The following is an 18658-nucleotide window of genomic DNA, read 5'->3' on the forward strand; positions in this document are numbered from 1 at the left end:
CTACACAGTTGTGATAGCTTTCACAGACTTGAGATAAACTTTACCGCAACACTGACATTATGGCTCTTCTTCTGTGTTGGGTCTGTGATCAAGGAGATCTCATCTTGCAGATGTGTGAGAAACCTGCACTCATGCATACACTCAACATTCAATTTGACTTGTTTTGAGAATGCATCAATATACACACACACACACACACACATAAAAAGGGCCACATTTCAAGACTATAAAGTATGACTTTTTTATTTCACGTGCTTGCAGGCTGGTGTTGGCTGTCCAACATCAACCATGTCTTTCACAGAAACAACAGCTGGAGGTGTTGTTTATTGGTCAATGGTATTTCAGTGGCAACTTGTACTCTTTCGCTATTTTACTTCCTGTTACATGAAGTAGTGCCATGCCTGGTGCTTAGACCATTTCCTGTGAACATCACCACCATGATTAAGCCTGTAATGATCGCTTCTGGCACAGATGAAGCCAAGTGATGAGCCCAGAGTCCAAATCACACACTACGATCAGCTTTACCCTTCATCATGAATAAAACCGTACTGCTACAGTAATTGCAGACCTTGAGTTTTGGTCTCTCATTGTTTTAGTTTCAGACTTATCAGCTGTTACCAGTGATGTCATATCAGATACATGTCAGATGCAACGAGTGCACAATCATATTGGCAACAACTGATACTGAATTGCACTCAATCATGAGCAATCTATGTCTCAGTTATCTCAGAACCGAAACACACTTCTTGTGTGTCTGTGGAGCTGCCTCCCCTTCATGACTAAAGGGGATTTAATAAATAATGTTCAAAAGGGACAACAGCTTTCACCTGTATTCACCCGGCCAGCCGATTTCATAGAAAGAGCATGTGCTCTTGATGTTTTATACACTTGGTGTTTGCTCCAAATAATGGATTAATATTACTAAGAAAAAATCAGATTTATCTTAATAAATTGATGAGCAAATTATATTGACAAGTGTAATAATCCACAAACATCATAGCAGAAAGAAAAGACAATCAACAAAAACATTATTAATTAAAATCAGTTTACTATAAAAGTTTCATATACTACCACCCATTGTTATATTTACAAATGATGAGGGTTACCACATCAGTTACCAAATCAGGAGATTCAGATTTTACTCTGTTACCCTTCTCTTTGTCTGCGTCTGTGAAGTAATTAAGCAATTATTATTATCATTATTATTATTGTTATTGTTATAATTACCATCATCATCATTACTTTTATATATTATGATCAGCTGAGTTGAGGCTCAGTAGGGCCAAAAAGGTTGACAGATAAAGGTATTGCATACATGTTCAGGAAGCTGGTTTACGGCACCAAACGGACGTCACAGAGACTGAGTGAAGTCAAGAAAGTTGAAGTGCCTCAGGCCAAAGTGTCTGCCACTGCTTCTCAGAAGTGTGAAACTGTTTAGAGAAAACAGTCCAGTTTGCCTGCAATGCAGCAGATCTCAGATCACACTGTTGGGGGTTTTTGTTGATGATAAAACACCGTCCTGGGATTGTGAGATCTGTGGTGTTGTTATGTTGACAGACAGTCAACAACAATATAGTGTGATGGCAGCAATGGACTGTAGATATGGTGAAACAATGTCTATTGCAGTCAAATCTGTCCATGCATAGTATAAAGTGCCCCAGGAACAGACATATACAACTGAGACAGATGTAAGCTCATGAAACAAAATTAAGAAAGCAGAGGAACTGTTAGTAAAGTGCAAAGAACTGACATGAACAGAAGCTGAATACAGAGAGATGTCAGATGTCCTATGGGTTTTGTTCAGGAGGATTAAATGTCCACAGCTTGAAAAATGGCCTACTGAGATGACAGGACCGTCTTTCTCCATCCAACACACCCGAAAATATATTATATGAAGACCCATTCCATTACTCCAGATCTCAGTGATGCCTCATCCTTCCAAACAAACCCCTGGTATCCTAATCTCCTTTTAAGGGCCAACTCCAAACCTTGTTATTACTTGCCAGTAAAAATGTAATTTTTTTTCTACTCAGTTACTCCTCCTTTTTAGTCTCCGGTGCCACCGATGCAGAGCTCGCCTTTGCGGCAGCTCCTTTACTCTCACTGGCCTTTTCTTTCTTGTCCTGACTGTCAATCCTGGCGTGCTCTGTCTTCACCATTTCTTCCAGCTCCGCCTGGAAAAAGAGGACAGAGACAGAAACAAGGAGACAAATGTGGAAGGATTTTTTAAGCATTAGTTAACAAAATAATATTCTTTTGATAAAATAAATATGGTGCTTCTGCAAATGCTTCAGATGACAGCAAAATGAGAAAAGATTAGACAAAATTTAATGGCCCCCTTGTAGGAAACTTGGTCTATGCAGCCGCAAACTGTAATTGTACATGACTGTAAGTAATTTAGGTTGGAAAAAAAGGAGCTTAAAGGTAATAAACCTTACACAACCAATTAAGTACAATGTTAAACGCAAAAGCCTGAAATTATATCTACAGTAGGGCTGGGCAATTAATCGAAAAATAATCAAAACCGACATTTAGGGCCCTTAACCGACATAATCCCTCCATGTCGGTTATTCCGGTTACCAGACCACAATATGTCACATCACAAAATGCTCCTGTTGTCATCGTAAACACGGTCCGTTCCTCCTCACTCAGGCTGTAAAGTGCAAACTTCCAGCAGTTTAAGCAGCACGGATTAAAAAGAGAGATGCCAAAGGAGCGTCACCGCATCGTTTAGCCCACAACCAGCACACAGCTTGGCTGCTAAGAACAACAGAAGCTAACTGACGTCATGACGTCATACGTCCGTTGTCACTCCGTGATTCTGGGTAGTGAATAAGAATAAGAATAATATAGATATGATAATAATATTTAGCCTAGATACTGATGACGATTATTGTATTACTACTACTACTACTACTACTAATAATAATAATAATGATAATAATGATAATAATAATAATAATAATAATAATGATCATTAGGGAGCAAAATTCTGAGAAATCAATATAGGCTGCTTACTATGCAGGCACGCTATATTATTATTAGTGCATATATATACTACACCTAATAATAATATAGCAATAATATTACTTGAAATAATATTTGTTTAGAGGAGATGAAGCTTTTTGTAGTTTGACATTGCCGTTTTGTTTGCAAAAGATTCAAGCTATAATAATCGGTAATAATCGTTCATTAATCGTAATCGAGGTAAAATGTTCAATTAATCGTGATTTTGATTTCTGCCACAATCGCCCAGCCCTAATGTACAGTATGCACAGTAACACCAGCAGAACATATGAGCCAAAAAAAAATAATAAAGGATATGTCCGATATCAAAATGCACAAAAGTCTGGAATATGTGTAGTTGTACACTGTGGAATATGATGAAAAGGAAAAGGGGTGAATTTTTGTAAAGCTACAGCTTTACAAAAAGCTGTAGCTAAAGTATCAACACATACAATTAATTAATTTAATTAAAAAAAAAAAAAAAAAAAGCATTGTGTACATCATCAAAAACAAGATAATACAAAATTTTAAATTAAAAAATTTTAACAGATTTTTTTCCATGTTGCCCTGCCTTAGTTTGCATACTGATTAGTGACCTTCTCTCTACAGACTGAGGCCATTTGTCCCACACATCATGTTGTAAGCGTTCTACAGCTTACCTTCCATCCCAGCAGGTCGGCTAGAGCCATGCAGCCGTCATCACAAGTGCTGATGTGGGCCACGTCTCTGCAGGGAGAAAAAAAAACCACATCACTGTCTTCACCACAGAAATATGCTGACAAAGGATGACAGGTGTATGATAATGAGGTGACAGTGTGTGGAAATGTCAGTTTCTCACCTGTAGGCCTTATCTGAGTCAAAGTCCATCCCTCCGCCAAAACCCAACATCCCAAACAGAGGGTCAGCCTACACAGAAAATACATACACCTTCATTACATACACCTGCTGCAGAGGACAGAGGAGAAAAAAAGGTGAATAAGAGCTGAAATGGGTATTTGAAGCTTACCTGTCCTGCCTTCTCCATGTTGATGAGCAGTCTGGGGCAGCTTTTTGAAACTCTGAATGCCACAAAAACAAACACAGAGATCAGAAAAGTAAGACAGGGGGAGCCACAGAGAGAGAGGGAGAAAAGATTTTCTGCACAGATATCAGTGTTTTGCTCAAGGACACTTTGACAAGACACATGGGTGTTTCTGGGCTCTCTCTAGTTGACAGACCACACTTCTGCTTGATTACTGTATTTCAATGATTTCTGTTGGTGACAGCAAAATGAGAGTCTAGTGGCTCTCCCACTGCGTGGCATGAAACACAAACAAAGGGCGATTAGCACAGTGAAAGGAGTTAACCTGGAAGGGTTTAGGCGTTTATAAACACAGACTGTAATAGTAACTCTGCTCAGTGTGTAAGCTGAGCATGTCCAATACCTGCCAACTAGACCAGCAAAGGGTTGGACCTGCAGAGACGTTCCCATGATAATGAGAAGGTCACAGCGAGGAAAGTCCTGAGGGAGAGAGACAGAGAGAGAAAAGACAGAGAAAGAGAGAGTGAGAGAGAGGGAGAGGGCACTGACATTTACCGGATGCGAGAGGACAGTTTATTTCTGTAAAGGTGTTATACCACATCCCCTCTAAAGAAGAATGCATGCTTGTGTACTGCAACCTGCTCACCATCTTCATTGAGGTAAAAAAACGGATAGGCAGATTCTCTCCAAAGAAGACGATATCTGGTTAGTGAGAAGAGAGGAACAGATCAGGGAGATAAGGATGATTACAGCCCATGACAAACACAATTCATGATGACACATTTATTAAGAATGCATGTGCGTAAAAGAGGAAAGGAACAAAAGTATGCCGGCAGGTCATGAATCTTGTATTCAGAGAAGTGGATGAGAGAAGGAAGTGTTATGACAGTCACCTTTACTGATTACACAACCTTCTTCAGCTGTATCACACTTCACTTTAATAAGCGCCACTGGGCTTCTTCAACGTCTCCTGCACTATCTTTCTCACTACCACATGCTTCTTATGTCTTCCTTTTCACTGTAATAATAGTAATCAACTAATTCAAGTTCAAGACAAGTCTTTTACTGCATTTTAACCCAAAATATAAGGACATTTCCCACCATTGTTTATGTTTTTGTTCACATCTGACATCAAAGCATTAGATTCACGACAGGCATTTAAAAGCGTTGCATATATTCTATGTGTTATAGTTCTTGAAATGAACCTGAGGAATATTATCCTTCTTCAAGCTGCATAGTCTGCCTTTAATTTTTACCTAAATCAATAAAATAGAATAGATATCAAAAAAGTAGGGTGACATACAATGAGAAAGAGAGGCACCAACTGACCTGGTTTGACCAGACTACTGCACTTGTCACACCTGGGGATGTCATCAGAGAAGATCTTCTCTACAAGACAGAGTGGCGAGGTTAAACACATCACACTGCTGAAATCACAACTTCTCCAATCTTACGTCTTTTATATTTATTTATTTTTTACATTCAGAGGATAACAAAAGCAGCAGTATGTCACACAACCAGCCACACCTTTCATCCAGTCCAGGTTGTACTCCTTGCGGCAACAGAAGCTGACGCAATGGGACGTGTAGAAGGTCCCATGGGCTTCAATTAGGTCCTCTCCCTGCAGCCCGGCCACACGCTCCAGAGTGTCAATATTCTGAATGATCACCCACCCACACACACACACACACACACACACATTAGTACAGCAAAGGCAATAACTTAATTAAGGCACATTTTCAGAGCATGTGTGTGATTGATTTAATATATGAATGGGACACGCTGTCTGGCAGTTTGTCTGACCTGTGAGTAGCAGCGTCTCAGGAGCCCCTTGTCCTTCAGCAGCTTCATGAAGTAGTGACACACTGTTGGCTAAACACCAACACTAATCAGTGGGCCATAAACACACAAGAGGCTAAAGAGCATTTCATTGTTCAGTGCATAACAACTTTTCATGCAGAGATGCTCGCATACCAACTGCATCAGAGCTCCATAATAATAAATCAGTCTGTACTTGCAACCTATATTGTTCGCAATTTACTGTATAATTGTTCATAACTATGGAATGTTGACATATCAGCAATAATAAACCATTTCATGGGAGTGATGGTGTGGTGACACTGTACTGTAATGAAAACAGTCAAAATGTTGTTACAACTGCAGAGTGCAGTTAAACCAATTTCCTCTAATTATTAAAAACAATATTCATGAGTGCTAAAGAGTTGAGCAAGCTGCTGAGCTGCTTCAACAGAAAAACGACTATAATCTGACAGGAAATGTTCATAAAACACAAGTACACATTCTGCTAGGTGACTAAATAAGAATAATCTGTACTAGCAATGAGGATGAACTTGACTGAAATAGAGCGACAGTTAAATATGGGCAGTTTAAGTGTGTATACTGTGGCTTTGTAGAAGGGGGCACATGAAGATTAAAGAGGTGAGTATAACCAAAGGAAACAGGATACAGCTGTGGTAAACACTCAGAAAACCACAAGGGAGAAAGAAGAAAGAAGACAGAAGAAGATGGCCATGCACACCTCATCTATCATCAAAATAGATGCCTATGTATTTGTGTTCCTAAATCAAAATAGACTATCAGATGAGGCCAAAAGCCAATCTCACAGTTATAGTGAATATATCTGCAAAGACTGAAGATGAGCCTAACAGGCAGCAGGAAGTGTTTTGTACCTTAAACTGTCCTGGGTACAGCTCCTTGGCCAAGGCGAAGAACGGCTCCGGATGTCTCTAATATAGATGCGGAAAAAGACAGTGGGGCAGATTTAATTAAGATAAACAACACTGGTAATATGACATCATGGGCCATAAAGCATAACAATCTTTCACAGCTGAGTAAATGAGGGTACTCTATCCTCTGGAGACTACAAGTATTACAGTGGCCCATCTGATGAAAGATGGTCTTATTTAAAATGTAAGGCATATGCTAATCCTAATACACAGTTGTGACCCTACAGTAGTTAATACAACCTGTTTTATCCCTGAGATTGACTACCACACAGTGCTTCCTATGTCTCTGCAGTGATGTTCAACACACCTTAAAATAATCGATCTGGAAGATGGCCTCTGGGTAGGGCAGGTTGTATTTCTGCAGGTTGGCATACAGTCCAGTGCCTGGGGAGCGGAAGTCAGGGATCCCAGCGGCTGTAGGGAAGCATGGTTGGAGTTACACATTGCAAAAAAACAACAACCTCAAAAAAACACCATTATGACACTCCTAAATACTACTTCTACTCCCTTGTTCTGTGATACTACAGCTGGGATACTCACACGTGGATATTCCTGCTCCCACCATGCAGATGATGTTTTTGCCTGTATGGATGAATTTCACTCAATCAATAACAGCTGCATTCATAATGGCTGGGTCGTAGGTGTTGAAAACAATTCAGAGCAATCCACAGACAACCTAATGGAGAGGTTAAGTGGATGCAGCATGGAAACTAGAGAAAGACTCACATTTTCCACTCTTAATGTATTGCGCCACCCCTTCCAGGGTCAGCTCATCCAGGATCTTTTCAGGCGAGCCTAGTCCCAGAGTGCTGGAGAAGAGGTTACGCAGAAAGTCCACTGAAAGCAGCAGGCACGAGAATCAGATTAGAGCAATCAATGGAGGGCAAGTCAGGACACTTGATGTTGCAGTAGTCCAAAGGAGTGCCATTCCTTCTTGCATGGACTGAGAGCTGTGCCAAACTCCACTCTGAATTATTAGAGGCCACTCAGCAATTTGCTATGCATACAGTCAAGTACACCCCGTAGCACTTATTTCAATTACACTTCAGCTTTTGGAAGTCGTTCTCTCCATTCTTTTTACCAACTGATTATGTAAAGTTTTCATAAATCACCATTTTAAAGGACAATATTTTATTGGAATAAAGAGCAAGAGTGGTTCAAAGCAATTCACAAATGTTTTTGGTTGTGCACTCAGGTTGGAAACTTATCTTGATAAGGAGGGCAACATGCAAAAGCAATATTTCTGGGTGGCCTTTGGTGTGGTTATTCAACAACAAAAACAAACAAAAAAAATGTCTTGCATCTAGGCCACTACGGCAGAGGCACTTGGTGATATTACATGTCAGATATGTTGGTCTTAATTGTATTGTTGATTTTGATACATACTGTCCGTGTCTCCTGAAGCCTCTTCCTCACTGCTGTCGTCGGACTGGTCCTATAAAGGAATAAACATTAGATTTAACCACACTGACTACATTGATCCAGAAGCAGCAGGTCACAGTAGGCACTGACTTCTTGTGTAAAGTACATTACAGATCTGCACTGTCCACACCTGCCATGTCAGACAATCAGACAATGACAGATGATCGGTTTGTTTTGACGTTATGCGAAACTAGCTCAGTAGCCGAAGCTCCGTGCTAACAGCGATGCTACTGAGGAAAACCTAGGTTATTTCTAAAGAAAAAAAACTCTCTTTACCTCTGGCTCTGGGGTAAGGTCCTCCTCTTCCTCTCTTTTAGGAAGTTCTACAAATGTTAAGTAACATACGGGATTAATTTGCTGCGCGAGAAATATTATTAGTATGCCTCAAAGCTAGCTAGGCTAACGCGGAGGCAGACTGTCAGTTTGTCAAAATTTCGCTCGATTTTCAGAACAGACAATCACCATACCTGATGCTTCAGACATTTATTCGTCTACTGAGGCCCTTCAACCACAACGGACCTGATGTCAATCAATCTGAATCCCAAATTTTTCGTGTTTTTTACAGATACACAGTGCACAACTCAGGTCCCGATCAAACTGTTGTTGTCCGTCACTGTTAGTGTCCGTGTTTGTGGCGACCCAGTTTCCACGGTGTAATTCGTTCCTAGCGCGCTGTCCAACTCTGTTGTGGTTTATATTTCTCGTGGCATTTGGCTTCTAGCTTTTATCAACCGACTATTAATGAGCATCTGTAACATGAGAGGTCTCTACAACAGTTTGCACACATAACTTTAAAGCAGGCAACAGTATTAGTGCCAAACATGTGCTTTGGAGTGGCAGTGCTGCAGCTCTCATTACTATTGCAAAATTGTTTCACATCAAAAATAGCTACAAATGTCATCTAAATCTAAAGATTGTGGTCAGTGTCTGTACATACAAAAGCTGCTGGGGTTTCTTCATCCCTCTTCACTATCTTATCCCTGCCCTACTGGTGTCTTCTTCACTGTAGGGCCTGGCACTCCTGCAGTACAAAGCTATCACTTCACACTGGATTATGGGCTTTACCTCACCTTGTTAATAAGCTTCCACACCACAGACAGGAGAAAATATCCCACACGTTTTAAAACCATGACACATAATAACTTACAAATGTGCAATCAAATACCATAATTTGACAACAATTGTGATATTTACAATGACATCTTTATTTAGGGCATTTACAAACATAATATTTACATTACATTGATAAATTAAGAATCATTGCAACACTTGCTGACAAGGTGCAACAGTTTGAGATGGAGCCATGGATACAGTACAGCCAGTGTGAACACCTCTTCAAGCCTGTGCTTCTGATGCATGTGAGCGAATGAGACTGTATCTGTGTCTACACCTACTTCATGTCTAAGAGTCTCACTCACGTTTCCTTTTGTATCGCAGGTCCCCAGTGTGGATTTGACTGTTGCAAATCTTTCTCTGACCCAATGATAAAATCCCATGCCACAGTGTATACTGTAGTGTATACTCTGGATATACCCGGAAGAGGTGATGAGAAAACACTGACCCTGCATATATAGCTTAGGCTGGAAAAACACAAAACTGGCAGACCCACTCTGCAGACTTAAATGACACCTCTTCAATCTTTGCAGGTGACTCTGTGGTGGAAAAGTATCAGATGATCTGACAGCAAGACTCTCTGCGTGAAGCTTTTCTCCTCCTGGGCTCTATCTTATCCTGATCCCCACAACTCTCCATGCCCTACCTCTGCCCTTCCATTTGCTCCCTCCCCTCCTCTTCCTCCTGTGCCAGGCTGTGATCATAGCCAGTGGCAGTGATTTGGCAGTGTGGCAGCATCTCCTCCAGCAGGATGATGACCAGACCAGGAGTAGAAATCCTGGAGAGGGATGACACATCAAGGCGTCGCAGTCCCCTGGAGCACAAATACACAAAACAGGGAAGTTAACAGAACAGTTTTGCCAATGACAGCTAGCGAGCAGCGTTAGGATGTAGATAATTACTTGAGATTCCTCAGTGCGACCAGGCCGCCTGTGGTGATGCCTGGACAGTGAGAGATATCCAGCTCCTCCAGAGAGTCTTGGAACACATGAAGCCTGGAGAGGAACCAGTCGTCCACCTCAGTGCATCCCCTTAACGACAAACTCCGCAGAGACCGCTGGCCCTCTGAGGGAAGATGAGGCATGATCAGAGATGGTGGACCGCCGCAATGAAAATCATTTAAATGAATTTACAGTGTATGTGCATGACACAGAAAAACACGCTATCAACTCAGAGCAGAGATATGAAAAGAAAAAGAAGTCAACACATGAAAAACAAACAAAGGCAGGGCTTGATTTGAGTACCCAGGTTCCCCAGCCCAGTATAATTGATGTCTGTGTGGCTCATGTCTACTTCCTCCAGGGGTGAGTCTTTGTGATTTATGAAGTCCCAGCTGAAATTCCCCCTTTGGTCTGTGCGGAACCACTCTGTCTGTCCGGCGTACCTGGCGGCACAGTGGATTGACATGAAGTACACAATTTTACACCAGAACACATAAACATGACACGCACACATCTTCAGATACAGTGCATACAGATTATAAACCAACTCTATACGACAGATTAACACTGCTTTAACATCAGATGGTAGTAACTGCCTGAACAAAGTGATGGTTAAAAGCAATAAATATATACATGACAAAGTTACACAAGTATTTGTATCTTGCCAGGGAATGTCAAAAGTTGTGATCACACAGTGTTGGGAATTGTTCTTTTTATGTTTTTTGTTTGCTTGTTTGTTTTGGGTTTTTTTTTTTTTACAATAACTTATGATTCCCTGCCCTTGAAAAATTCTCCGTTTCCAAGCAGCATTTATAAACTCAATGGTGACATCAACACTATTTCCAAAAGAGTAAACTCGTATTTACTGGTCTTCCCATCTGCATAACAACCACAAACCAAAGAGTTAGAGAGAGTGAAGAGACAGTAGCTGTTTAACCATGCGAGGCACTCACCTAAATCCTCCCTTCAGACTCAAGATATAGTAAGCTGCTGCTACGTTGGGCCCATAAAACCTCAGAGTGTAGCCAAAGTAACTGTGAGAGAAAGTGGGAAAATGTCTGTAAGCTGTCTTTAAGAACAGTGGTGGTAGTTTCAAAGAGTTAACTTGATGCTATGTAACTTGGAAGCATCTGAGCCATGTTAGTCACTGCCAATATCTATTCACAGTATTACACTTAAAGCACAATACTGTACATGGTACCCATTAGGGCGAAACAATTAATCAAAATATTACTGAAATCACAATGTGGCCAAGTGCAACATTCAAGTTGCAATTTTGTTTCTTTTTGACAAAGGTAAAATGTCCGACCAAATTTCAGTACAAATGAGGAGAATTCTAGCCTACAAACTGTACTTTCCAAACGTTAGAAAACATATTTGAAGAATTATATTATCATCATTTCAATGTTTTGACCTGTTCTTATCAGTGAAAATGAAAATTATGATGCAAAAATCAGCATTTCCACTAAACTTGTTAGTTATATTGCAAATTACAATATCTGCTGCAATAACTGCAATATGATTTTTTTAAAAAAAATTTTTTAAACTATACTGTTCATGCCTTGTGCCAATTCAAACCATATTTTCCCTTTTATTTAGACTTGAACCATTAGTTTGGGATCACTAGATGACTGAAATGCACACTGTTTGCACTATATGAGATGTCTCACTTCACTGTATAAAACCAAGCTACTTGACAGTTTTAATATTGTATTTCAGGCAAGAAAAGAAGATTCACACACACTGTCTTAACACTTGCAATAAACTTGATTGTGAATGCATGATGTTTCAGACCTTAGACCTTCATCATGTTTTCACCTGATGAAGGTCTGAGGACTGAAACATCATGCACTTTGCAGGAATCCTCTTTTCTTGCCCGCTGGAGTCTTCTTCGAACCCACCTGTCTACAAGAAGCTGAAGGTGTGCATGAAACTTCATTGTCAAATATTGTATTTAATAACTGAGAAATTTCTTTAAATAATGGATTGAACAGCTAAGAGACATATGTTATCTAGTTCAGGGAGCAAACTGACAAAGCCAAAGCACATCTCGCTCTTACGCGTTCCTCTTTCGCAGTCTCCTGTTCCTGAGGGAGGAGGTCCAGCTGAAGAGCATCTCGATGTCGTAGAAGCGCTGCGTGAGGTAGAGGAGAAGCCTTCTGTACGGAGGGGGCGGGGCCACCGGGCTGGAGCTGCACGGTCGCCTGGCAACGAGGAGGAGAGCGGCCCGCGTGCAACATCGCTGTAAGGACTAACGGAAAGAGAGGGAGCAAGAGGAGATGGAGAGGAGGGTGAACAGTAACAGAGGGAGAGAAAAGGGAAAAGAAAAGAAAAGAAAAGAAAACAGGAGACATCGAGATGGAGTAAGCTGAATCACCTAAAACCCTGACACTTTGGGGTCTTTGGTGTCTTTTCTCTTTTTTTCCCTCCCATTTAGCTCACATTTACATCGAAATATGGCTGAACGAAAAAAGTAGTTTGTGAAGTAACTGCATTTACTACATCCGTTTGGTATTTTTATGCTGTTTTCTGGGGAATGCTCAAGTTTCACTGTTGGTTTTTCACCTAAAATGTCATATGGACAAAAGTACCGGGCCACCTCCACATTACACCTACAGGAGCCTTTATGATATCCCTTTTTAAAGCCATATGTATTAATGTGGAGTTGGTCCCGGCCATATCTGGCATAAATGTTTAAGAATGAAATACGTATGAAAACCATGCAGTCTTACCGCCCTGGTTAGGGTTAGGGTTAGACCTTATACGACCCTACATTTGCTGTTGTTGTTCACAGCCGTGTTATCGACTGGTTTACAACTCGTCATACTGTTAGCACACTGACCCAGGATAACTTCAAAGCTCGACTGCTGTTGAATTTCGTATCAACTGACCGTAAAACGTTACCTTGTGAAGCACACTGCAACCCAAAGAGCTCTTGTAATGTCTTTAGATCAAACAAGCTAACTTCGATAAGTAATTGCGAAAGGAATGATAACCTTACCACCAAGGGGGCCGCCATGATATACCCATCAACAGCAAGTCGTAAGGGACAAACATAGCGCCTCCTCAGTGGAAAGCAGGTGGTGTTCAGCTTGTCCGCCACACGGTGTCGCTCAAAGCCTTCTCTTGATCCTGGAGATGAACCTGACGTGACCCGCAACAAAATCGCAAAAATCAACAAGATGGGCATTTTTTTTATGTCCTACTCATAATAAAGCATTTCATTCATCCCTAATGGAAGTTTCTTTTTTTGCATGCCCTCTTCCACGGGGAGATCACATGTCAGGATTGGCAAAGTGGATGAGCTGGCAGGGGTTTAGTGTCTTGCTCAATGGCTCCTCAGCAGGGCAGAGGAGTGCCAATATGGGGGGTTGAACGTGGGTCATGCCAGCGACATTACCTCATCACAACATATAGATACAGGACAAAAAACTAAAATCCCTGGGATATCCCTTTGGCTAGACAACTGACATCCTGTTATCCTCCCTCTTAAGAAATATGTCTGCCTTTTAGGTTGCTGACTTTGTGTGGGAATTGCTGCAATGATATCATAAGCAACCTTTGTCAGCTCTTGTGTGGTGGTAAAACTCCAGCTTCAGCCCGCAGCTCATTCATCTTGTATTGCATCTCCAGACTCAGCGCTTGTTAGTCCAATTTTCTTTCAAGTCTCTGACTAGGTTCTTCCCACCGCTGGGACTGAATGTAGAACAAACAGCTCCAAACGCCACCCATCTGACAGATGTGTCAATGAAAACCAAACACACTGACACACACCCCTCACACCTCACTTGTATTACTAGTTTACGGCTCCTCTTTCTCTCTCTCTCTTTCACATACATGCCAACGTCTCCCCAAGGTCTCGATCACACACACTGTGTGTGTGTATGCAGGAACGGAGGAATGGTGGATGGGGATCTGGACGCAAGGCGGTGGGATTGTAGAGCAAAAGATGAAGGGTCTGGTATAATGCTGATTAATTATTTAAATTGTTTGGGAGAACTATGAATTGCAGTAAAGCAACAGCCACCAACATAAAAAGACTCTCCAGGGTGAAATTCCACATCAGTGACCTTAATCTGAACCCTAACGAAACTGCTTTACTTGATTTAACCTAAACACCAACTTTAACCAAACTAACCATCACCATGCACTTGAGACAGGATTGAATCAACACAATTTTCATACCAAAAAATCTGATCTGTGAACAGAAATCAATTGCAACCTCACCCTACCCATAAAGAAAGAATATTATCAAAATAGTGCTTATATTTGCTTGTCTTAAAAACTCCTCTCTTACAGTAATTTCCATCAATCTGGTACTATTTACATCACACATGTAGGTCATGAAGATTAATGTCAGCGTATAAAAGTGGGTAAAGTCTTCATGGCAAATGAAAAGTTGGCCAAATTGAGTTAAGGTAATCTGAGTAAGGTTCACACTCCACTACATCCCTGATTTAGGTAAGGATGAAGATGGAGGGTTAGACAGTGTAAAATAAATGGAGATAAGCTCATTCAAAGCCAAGGCCATGTCCATATAGAGCCTTAGCAATCACATTACTGAATGGTTGGTTGGTCGAGTGAAGATGTGGACCAATGAACTGATCAGTGAATGACAGAGGGAATGAATGAATTGATTAGGGGGATGAGCAGCTGAATAGATGGATGGATGGCTTACTGAAGCAGAAGTTCAGCAGTTCAATGACAGAAGGTTGATGAGGAAAAGGATAGTCCTTTCAGTGCCAGTTCTGTATGCCTGCAAAAACATCCACTATGTGTGTGTTGTTTGTTCGTTTAGGTGTGTGGTTTTCTGTTTGTGTGACGGTATTCATGTGTGTGTGAAATAGGATTACCGCTGCCACACTGCTGAGACCCACATACATTGAGATTGATGATCTTACACCAACTTAAACTTGACAAAAACAAATATGTGTGCATAGGGGTCTGGCTGGAAATACCTCTTAACTAATCGATCTTTGTCAGGAATTAGGTGACAATGCACTTCCTGAAAATAAATCTAATATTAATGAGTTTAGATCAAAAGCATGTTGTCTTTGAAATTCATGCTGCTGTATTATTGATGGTGTTTCTTTAGTGTCTTTTCTATATGTTTTCATGCTCCCCTGCAGCCGTATTTGTTTGAATATACTCATGAATTTTTTGTTGTGCCTTTAATGGACTGCTGGAAAGTGAAATATACAGGAGCTCAAAGTTTTTGTGCATCAAAGCTATGAGTATATAAACATGTATTGTGCTATTGTGAGTAGTAAAGAGCAACATTTGGTTATTATTATTTCTCAAATGTTAGTATGTCAGTTACATGCTTTAAAACATGCCATGCAGTCACAATTTTGATATCTTAAATATCCCGATCAGTATTTCGAAAAGCCTAGAAAAGTGTCATAACATTTTATATTTTAGCTTTCTCAACGATTGATTTTTATGCATTTGGAAGGTGAACATCAAAGACATTTGCAGCTGGATTCAACCACTGGTTCTTTGCCCAAAGCAGCAGAATGGTTTCAATAATGTCTTTGAAGCTTTATCTGCACAGATCCATGCCCAGGAAGCTTCAAAAAGCAGCAGTCCCATTCTATAGTGGTCCATAAGGACTTTGTTAACGCAGGGCTGGCAAAACCAGGGTGGAGGAGAGTTGTGTTTACATTTTCTGCTTAATTGATCGCCTTAGGGACATTCTCTTTCAATCGCCCCTATCCACAGGGAGGTCAGAGGTCAGGTTAACTGCATTAATAGTGTTCACAGGAGCAGTAGGCTGCAAGAATTCAATGTTTTACTTAAAAACACTGTGGCAGGGTAGATGTCTGTTGTCACAAGGCTTGATCCCAGCCTTTTTGTTTGAAGGAACACCTTGCTTTACTCCTCATCTCAAATGCACCTAAAATATAGGCTCCTAAAAATATCCCTCCACTGCCTTGCTACATTATATGAACTGTGTGTGTGTGTGTGTGTGTGTGTGTGTGTGTGTGTGTGAGCTGAAAGTAAACACATAAATTGACAACATTACACCACTTTACCACTGAATACAAGGCTTGAGCTTCTCTTAACAGAATGCCCAAAACTAATTTCAGTCAGCTACAATATTGGTGGACATTTATTAATGTGTTTTTACCAATATATTTCTCCACAGGCAAAGGCAAGGCAAGGCAAAGGCACATCTGCAGCCTTCTCAGCAGATGAAGTCTGAGGCTTCCTAATAGCTGCTCCCCTGTGGCTCCCCACTTTACACTGTGAGCCATGGTAAGTGATGGTCCTGCAGGGAAGCCATTAGCCACTGGTTGTCTTCTCTTGCTCTCGCTCTCGTCGCTCCTTTCCTTTTTCTTCCTGCAGAGATGTAGCACAGGCACACGTGCATACATACATGCGCACATGCATATATATATACAACACAAATCGCTGCTGCAGTCTCCAGTCTGTTAGCGGCTGTCAGAGTTGTTTTCTTTTAACCAGCTCCTCTATGGCCAATGGTGCCGGTAAATCACTATAGTCTTGGCAGGGCAGCTATTCCCAGGCGGTCATGTTAGGCCAGTTGCTTAATGCTCACATTGCGGGACAGTCACTGAGAGGGCAACCGGAGAGCATGGAGAGGCACAATGAGCAAACCACAATGCCTTAAGTGAGTCACTGTTTAAATTATGACACATATAGATATGTTTGCTGAGGTTCTTATCTGTGCAAACATACTATAGACCTAATCCTTAAAATTTTACTTGATAGTCAATGGGATTAATTCAGGATTAATAGATACAGTGTTGTTATAGATGAGCCAATGAAAAGGCTTGAATTTCTTTTTTTTTCCTCTCCCTTGGACATGCTTATTTTAGTTATTAAGAATACAGTCAAACTGACATACACGCACACACACACACATGCACGCACACACATATCCAGGAGTGCACACTTATCTTCTATAATTAAGACTGCATGCTAAGGCTGGGCTATTAATGTGACGTGCCCTTATCTCACTGTACTTCCACTGTTCATTCAAAAACCATTGTGTACAGTATGGTGTGTGGGTGTGTGAGTGTGTGTGGGTGTGTGTGTGTACATATAATCATCATCTGGTTATCTCTCTTCTCCACACGTCTGTACTAATTTCCCTCGACAGAATTAATTACCATGGTGATGCATGCTGACCCAACCCATCTCTATACACACCACACAATTACACAGTACCATTATCTCACACAGAGCTGTCACTCAGAATAGCAGAGTAGCCAAAAATAGCAGGCATGGGCTTGCTGAGCAGAACATGGGATATAAACTGCATGGACTCGAAAAAGCTGCCGAGTCTCCTCATTCCTATACGCTTAGATTTCCGCCATGCATTGTTAACACATAGTGTTCAGCCGCGCAATCCATCTGTGATACATACACACGCAAACACATCCACACGCACATTTGCATGCAAGTTCAGCACCATAGAAAGTAGAGCAAGGTTAGAGCTGGAACCTCACAGAGACTTCACACTGGAGATAAAAGTTACTGCAGGCTCCTCCGAATTCACACACACAATCAAACACACACACACACACACACACACACACACACACACACACACACACACATGCATACACATGCACATGCCTGCATATACACAAATGCACAAAGATATATGGCACATCTTGTAAAACTGCACACTCTGATGTAATGTGTACTGAATGGACTGGATTATTATGGACTTATAATTATGTATTCAGGCTGCATACTAGTTCTTATGCGGAGTGAGTTTTCATAGACTCTCTCTCTCTTTAAGACAGTGGCTTTACATACTGTGTGCGTTGTCCCATTGGATTGGAGAGAGTTTTTAAAGTGTCATCTACATAGCAGCGGGTGAATAATGCAGAAGAAATAAAAGGCTTTTTTCTGCACAGCAGTAACACGAGCCATGATACATCATATGTAATTCACAAGCCAGTGCCGTCTAAGCTGAGCCTCTGCATGCCCCTTTTCATCGACAAAAATGACACTTTGCACTCGTGTATCTGCTGTGTGTCGTGTCTTGTTTTCTTGAGTCATTTATGAACTAAAACAAAGGCAGTACTGATGAATGAAGTTGCAGGCTTTACTTTACAAGAAGTTTCATTTCATAAAATGTTGTTACTGTTCAGTTATGTGCCCAAGCTTCGGTGGTTTTTATTGTACATTCATGGATTTAGAGTATCTGTGGTTGGAAATGATTTGACATATAATTAGCCTAAAAATAGGTTCAGAAAAATGTCTAATATATCATACATTTTTTCATTTAATGTCCTGTCAGAATTTCATATTCGAACTCCATATGCCCCCCCCCCCCTTCTCTTTTTTCTCTTCCTTTGTTCTCCTCACACCTCATCTCTAAGTCCACCTTTCCGTTTTCCCCTTTTCCCTCTGCCCTCTATTCTCCATAT

General features: G+C 41.0%; 2 protein-coding genes across 3 annotated transcripts; both read right to left on the reverse strand.

The window, feature by feature from the left end:
- Positions 1 to 227: 227 nt before the first annotated feature.
- Positions 228 to 9242, reverse strand: sirt2 (sirtuin 2 (silent mating type information regulation 2, homolog) 2 (S. cerevisiae)). Of its 2 annotated transcripts, none has more exons than XM_030066747.1 (16): positions 9134 to 9242; positions 8473 to 8519; positions 8161 to 8209; positions 7501 to 7611; positions 7315 to 7356; positions 7082 to 7188; positions 6718 to 6774; positions 5831 to 5899; positions 5555 to 5684; positions 5357 to 5416; positions 4674 to 4729; positions 4431 to 4507; positions 4013 to 4064; positions 3845 to 3912; positions 3666 to 3732; positions 228 to 2174 (listed from the first exon to the last, which is right to left on the reverse strand). In XM_030066747.1, coding segments are annotated over exons 3-16 (1038 nt in total). In that variant the 5' UTR covers positions 8162 to 8209; positions 8473 to 8519; positions 9134 to 9242; the 3' UTR covers positions 228 to 2033. The 2 variants fall into 2 exon arrangements, with proteins under 2 accessions (XP_029922607.1, XP_029922606.1); XM_030066746.1 differs by lacking the exon at positions 9134 to 9242 and adding an exon at positions 8664 to 9105.
- A 138-nt stretch (positions 9243 to 9380) lies between these two features.
- dmac2 (distal membrane arm assembly component 2) lies at positions 9381 to 13299 on the reverse strand. The gene is made up of 6 exons (XM_030066206.1): positions 13252 to 13299; positions 12311 to 12501; positions 11204 to 11284; positions 10554 to 10693; positions 10212 to 10374; positions 9381 to 10123 (listed from the first exon to the last, which is right to left on the reverse strand). The coding sequence occupies exons 1-6, from the start codon at positions 13267 to 13269 to the stop codon at positions 9952 to 9954; spliced, it is 765 nt and encodes a 254-aa protein (XP_029922066.1). The 5' UTR covers positions 13270 to 13299; the 3' UTR covers positions 9381 to 9951.
- Positions 13300 to 18658: the final 5359 nt, after the last annotated feature.

The sequence above is a fragment of the Myripristis murdjan genome, chromosome 13, assembly GCF_902150065.1.
Source record: "Myripristis murdjan chromosome 13, fMyrMur1.1, whole genome shotgun sequence".
Taxonomy (NCBI): Eukaryota; Metazoa; Chordata; class Actinopteri; order Holocentriformes; family Holocentridae; genus Myripristis; species Myripristis murdjan.